Source organism: Orycteropus afer, unplaced genomic scaffold, assembly GCF_000298275.1.
Source record: "Orycteropus afer afer isolate SDZICR_OR568_19922 unplaced genomic scaffold, OryAfe1.0 scaffold00359, whole genome shotgun sequence".
Lineage (NCBI taxonomy): Eukaryota > Metazoa > Chordata > Mammalia > Tubulidentata > Orycteropodidae > Orycteropus > Orycteropus afer.
In genome coordinates this window covers 1928458-1934511 of record NW_006921946.1, presented here as the reverse complement: position 1 = coordinate 1934511, position 6054 = coordinate 1928458, and the positions used below count along the sequence as shown (strand labels likewise).

At 36.1% G+C, this 6054-nt stretch overlaps 1 protein-coding gene across 1 annotated transcript in view; it reads left to right on the top strand.

Moving 5' to 3' along the window:
- CPED1 (cadherin like and PC-esterase domain containing 1) overlaps positions 1-6054 on the top strand; it is a 386749-nt gene that overhangs the window by 148804 nt on the left and 231891 nt on the right. The window contains exon 5 of the mRNA XM_007952817.1: positions 4879-5011. Within this exon, the coding sequence (XP_007951008.1) occupies positions 4879-5011 (133 nt within the window). The remainder of the gene's footprint in view (positions 1-4878; positions 5012-6054) is intronic.

The following is a 6054-nucleotide window of genomic DNA, read 5'->3' as shown; positions in this document are numbered from 1 at the left end:
GCACCACCAGGATTCTTGTTTATTATAACAAAAGAATAAAAATCAGAACTGGACAAAGGAAGGGAAATGTAGGGCAAGGTCTGGAAGATTCCAACTGCTGAGGCTTTGTTGTTCTCAGAGATACTTTACCTTCTCAGCACCAAAGTATAACATTACTCAAAGTGGATTGCCAACCAGGGAAGCTCACCTGAGCCTTTGGTGTCCAAAGTTTTATTGAGGCTCCATCACACGCTGCTCTCATAGCTGACCCTTTGTTTCCAGCTCTTTCTGGATGTTGGCCTGATACCTTTAATCTCCAGTTCCTCTGGAGGTAAGAGCTAATATGACATGGTTCAAAGCCTGCATCATCAGCACATTGTCAGACTGTCATCATCAGTCACATTGTCAGACTATCTAGTGGCTTTCAAAGTCTTCAAAGACATTCTATAAGGAGGATATCCCAGAGGTTTAGAGATAACCTCCCAGTAGCCAAGGGTAAAGGCCAGACCTCTCATCGGGTATGGTTAGTTTTTCTCTACAGAGATCCCCAACAAATCGTTTGTTTTGATTCCAAGTGAGTGCTAAAGTTATAGGCTGCAAGATTCATTAAAACAGGCTAACAGTAGCCAGTAAATAAAAACGTAGTGTTATTTATCAAATGATCTATCACATCTGAATCTACTGTCCATTCAGTCCTCATCCAGTGGGGCAAGAAAGCCCTAAAGATAAATGTTATTTTCTTTGTTAAAATATCTATTAAATATGTGATCATGAATTGGAAGATAATTCTATCATAGAGCCTTATCTCCCAAATTTCTTCCAAAGACAGAAGCTAGTTTTGGCATTATTTGTAGGATATTTCCAGGCTCTTTTATTGTGTTGAGGACTGAGGGAGAAAAGGGATAGTATATTTTTTTGAAAGTGCATTCACTGGCATATTGAATAGAGTCCTTAATAGCTATACCAAGTGGAAAATTTAAGAAACATTGATTCCAGACAAGTCTTTGACTCTGATTAATAATAACTGAAGGTACCTAAGGAATCCTTAATTATTTAAAGCTCTACAAAATGTGCTTGCAGGGGTTTTTTTTTAGGTATTAAAGGGGCTTATTGCACTGTTTAGCTGTAGTAAAACAGGGTGTAAGGAGTGGTTTTAGGGAAATGGGAATGGTTTTAGATGTCAGGGGACATCTAATTATACTAATATATTTAAATAATCATTTAAATAATCAGAACCTATGATAATATAAGTGGAAGTATAAAATTTATTGAGGTATTTAAAAATATATTAAAAAGTTAAAAATTGTTTTAATCAATATTCATTTCCCATTGCTCAATCCCTATTGTAGGGGCTAATGTGGGAATCTGCCATATTCTTGGTAATTATTATATTGAATTCCTTTAACTACGTGTTACAGCCTCCACCACTTGAGCTGAACCAGTAAACAGTAACATAAAATCGTTTATTCTTTTGACATGTTTACTGACTATTTCCTTAAAACTGTCACAATTCTACCCTGATAAAGCCCTTAACGTGTCTGGCTTTTCCTCAATCAGCTATATTTGGGCTTGAAACAGTGCTGTGCTTGCTGGCAGCAAGGCTGAAAGTGAAATCAGAGTAAATTACACTCTTTCCTTATTATGCAAAGGAAGGCTAAAAATCAACTCTTCCAGAGAGAAATTTTTTTTTCCTAGTAATAAACAACAATAACAGGATGATGTATAGCACTGGGTGAATCAGCTACAAAGAACTTCTTTCAAGTGATGAAGAGCAAAGATGTCTCCTTGAGGACTAAGGTGCACCTGGCACAAGCCATGGTATTTTCAATCACCTTATATGCATGTGAGAGCTGGACAATGAGTAAGGAAGACCAAAGAAGAGTCAGTTTTTCCAAACTGTGGTGTTGGCGAATTATGCTGAAAGAACCATGGACTGTAAAAAGAACTAACAAATCTGTTCTGGAGAAAGTGCAGCCAGAATGCTCCTTGGAAGCGAGAATGGCCAGACTTCATCTCACCTACTTTGGTCATGTTGTCAGAAGGGATCATTCACTGGAGAATGATGTCATGCTTGGTAAGGTAGAAGGTCAATAAAAGAGGGGAAGGCCCTCAATGAGATGAATTGACACGGTGGCAGCAGCCGTGAGCTCAAGTGTAACAAGGACCATGGAGCTGGCGCAGGACCGGGCAGTGTTGGTTCTGCTCGCACTATGAGTCAGAGACGACTCGAGGGCACCTAACAACAACAGTAATAAATTCTAAAAGATAAGTTTATTTAGTGAAATTTTAATTAAGAACACTTATTTTTTTATGGAAAATTAAAAGATAATATAAAAATTTCAACTCTTTTTAAGTTGGGATTCCCAAGAAACTAATCTGGTAACTATTTGTCACCTCTGGGGACAAAGTGATTTGAGTATTTCTTTTATTGTGATGCATTAGGACTTCATTAATAGAGAGCCTTACAAGTGGGCTATCTTTTTTTGGAGCCAGATCACCCTGTGCCATATAAAGAGATAGGGAAATACAACTAACAGCCTTTCTTTGGCTGACTTTTACTTAGCATGAACTGTTCAAACTGCGTCAGTGTTGCCGAAAGGTACACAAGGGGGAAAATAATTTAAAAGGTTTGTTGCATTTGAACCCTAGGTAAATTCTATAATTTAAATATAAAGCACTGTGGCCTGGGAATAGAGAAACAGCAACTTTCATTTGCTGTTGGACAGAGTGGAAACTAGTGCAACATTTTTGGAAGGCAATTCAGGAACTGTTATCAAAATTTACAGTCCCTTTACCCAATGACTGGGTAATTACACATACTGACAAGAAATTGCCACTTGATCCCTGTTGAAGGACAGCAAAATAGATTTATAAGGGTGTTCATTACCGCATTTTGGAAACAGCAAATGAAAAAAAAATTAGAAAATTTAAATACATAATAAAAAAGGGATGGTTAAATATTATATATAAATATAGATATATAAATATATATATAGATATATATATAATGGAAGGTTTTGATCAAAGATACTATAGTAGAATCCTGGTCAAAAGGGAAAAATGTAGAACAGAATTTCAAATTCTCATGGTACCCAGACTTTCAATGGCTCAATGGAGCCATTGAGGCTAGGTGAACCCTAGAAGCTACTACTCTGACACAATTTTTAAACTTTAAACCAAGCAATAGTTTAGCTTGAAAAATAAAGAATAGGTACCTTGAGCATTGTGCTATTTTGAAGAACTATCTATATAGGATCAAGTTGACAATGGCACCTTATAAGTTTGGTAGGAAGCTTAGAGGGCAGTGAGCTTATACTAATGGGGTAGAAACAGTTTGGAAACAGAGGGTGAGAACAATTGCACAACTTGAAAATGTCACCAGAGTCGATGAATTATACATGTAGAAATTGTTGAATTGGTTAGTGTTCTGTGTAAATTTTCAACAATAAAAAGTTACTTACAAAAAGAAAGGAGTATGAGGTAACATTTTTTATGCTGATAAGAAAAGGACTCCAGGATGTATCAGCAATTAAATAAGCCATACATAGACTATTGTGATGACTATTTTGAATAATTTCAAAAAAACAGAAAGTCTACATATAAAGCTTTATGTAGATGTATTGATATATATATACATATATATATATATATGTATATTTTTAGAGGGAGAGGTTTGACATGAGAATAGATTGTAGGAAGCATTTTCTTTTCATTTGATAACTTTCCATAGGATTTGATTTTTCTAACCATGTACATGATATACTTTTATTAAAAAAAGAAAACAATATGAGTGTTTTGTAACAACTTATTATTATTTTATATATATTTCATTCTTTTAAGTGTGTGTGTGTGTGTATATACATATACATATACATATACATATACATATATATATATGTGTTGTTGTGTTTGTTGTGTTTGCCATCAAGTCAGATCCAGCCCATAGGGACCCCTCCTTGGGTTTCCGAGGGGGTATTGCTACAGAAGTAGATTGCCCAACCTTCCTTCTGAGGAGTGGCTGGTGGGTTTGAACCGCCAGCCTTCTCGTTAGCAGTCAAGTGCCTTAGGCACTATGCCACAAGAGCTCCCATATATATATATAGATATATATACATATATCTATATATATATATATGTACTTAAAAAGGCCTAATGAATAAAATTTAAAAGAATAGTAGAACATTTTTCTTGAGGCTTCCGAGGCATGAAGCATGAAAAACACTAGCCTTTGAAGCACTGTATTTTCAGGAAATCAACTCAAGCTTTCTCTGTGAGGTTCTCATCACAACAAAAATCCACCTCTCAGCTGTGGTGACGATGGACCAGCTTGGGCTGGATAGTCGGAGACTTCGTGTCTACCTTCACTTGTGCACAAGGAAATTTGAAATACTTATTCCAGTTGTGTTCCTGGTCTACGACAAAACAAAAAGGAACTCTGGTGGCCCAGTGCCTCAGGCATTTGACTGCTAAGCAGGGGGTGATAAAAGAGCATATTACAAACCAAAACGAACCAGCTGCTGTTGAGTTGACTCTGATGCATCTTAACTCCATGTGTTACAGACCAGAACTGTATACCATAGGCAGTTTGGAAGTTTTTGTAGCTGTGACCTTTAGAAAGCAGATTGCCAGACCTTTCTTCCAAGGTGCATCTTGGTGGACTGGAACCTCCAACTGCCTATGCTGGTTAACCCTTTGTGTGACTCAGGGACTTCTGACAAAAGGAAGTAATTCCTAAACATACACTCATACTTACTGGATCCAGTGCTGCTTCAAAATGAGGAGTAGAATTGTGGTGTGGGCCCGTGTACCCTATTGTTTAACCCAACCTACTCTATTGTGGAAGCAACTCCTAAAGGAAGCAGTAAAATGACTCTCTTCTGCTCTTTTAATTCTTTTCAGAATTGCAACTTCCAGTCAGTCCCTCTGTGTGTCTGGATCAGCAAACACAATTAAAACCAAGAACTTCACGCCACCTTTTAAAAACAGTGAAGCCACATATGTGGAAACCATGGGATGGAAGACATGAACAACTGTAAGTTAATCATTTTGAATTGTTTTATCCAGCACGCATTTTAGGGGACAGTTAACAAAAGAAAGATCTAAGGAATTTTACACATTTAAATTATTAGGGCCTGTTGCAAACATTTTCAACTCCCTCCCCCCTTAATAAAGAGTACCATAACTGATTTTCTTCTAGGCCAACTCAAACCTCTCTTCCCATAGAATAAACATGTGGGTAAACAGGACTCTTCTTTAGTAAGTTACATGAATGGAAATTTAATTTAGAACTTTGAAAATGTGAAAGTATATAATTTTTATTTCTATTTTATATTCAAATGACATTGCCTTAGTTTATGAATATGGGTGAATATATTTTTTTTCCAGCTATTAAATTATTTTTTCTACTTCTCAGCATCTAAGAAAGCCAGACATCTGCAGGGTACCAAGTTATCGAAGTTATCTCCAGGGACAGGATTGTAGATTATAGTTAAGCAACTAAAGTGAAGAATGAAAATAGTTTATTTCTCTCATCCAAGATTCAGATGAGCTTGCGTCATCTTATTTTATGATTATTGAGTAGTATTGGAAAATTATATGCACTTTAAGCTTACCTAGACTTCAAACATTAAAACAGCACAATCTTTTTACAGATGGAACTTCCATATTTAAAGTATAGAAACATGCTACAGAAAAGCAAATTGTTAACATTTTATTGTTTTTGTGATGAGGCAGCCCAACTCACTTTCCTTGTCTCCAGTGTACTTGGTGTGAAATAATTGTTCTGACTGAGCCTTTATTTGTCTCATCACAAAATATTAAAATAGTGTTATTTTTCCTTTGTGCACTGAAGTGTTTCCTTAATGTTTCATCCCTTAAATTTACCCTCAATTATCTGGGTCAAAAGGTATTAGGATGAATTAGACTACAGGCAGTCTCCAACTTACAACAGGGTTCCAGTCCAATAACCCACACCCCAAGGTGAATTCCTCTTTTTGTTGTTGTTGCTTGTTTTGACTATTATTTCCTATTAATATCAGTATCTTTATAAACCTAATTTTTGCACAAATGCAAATG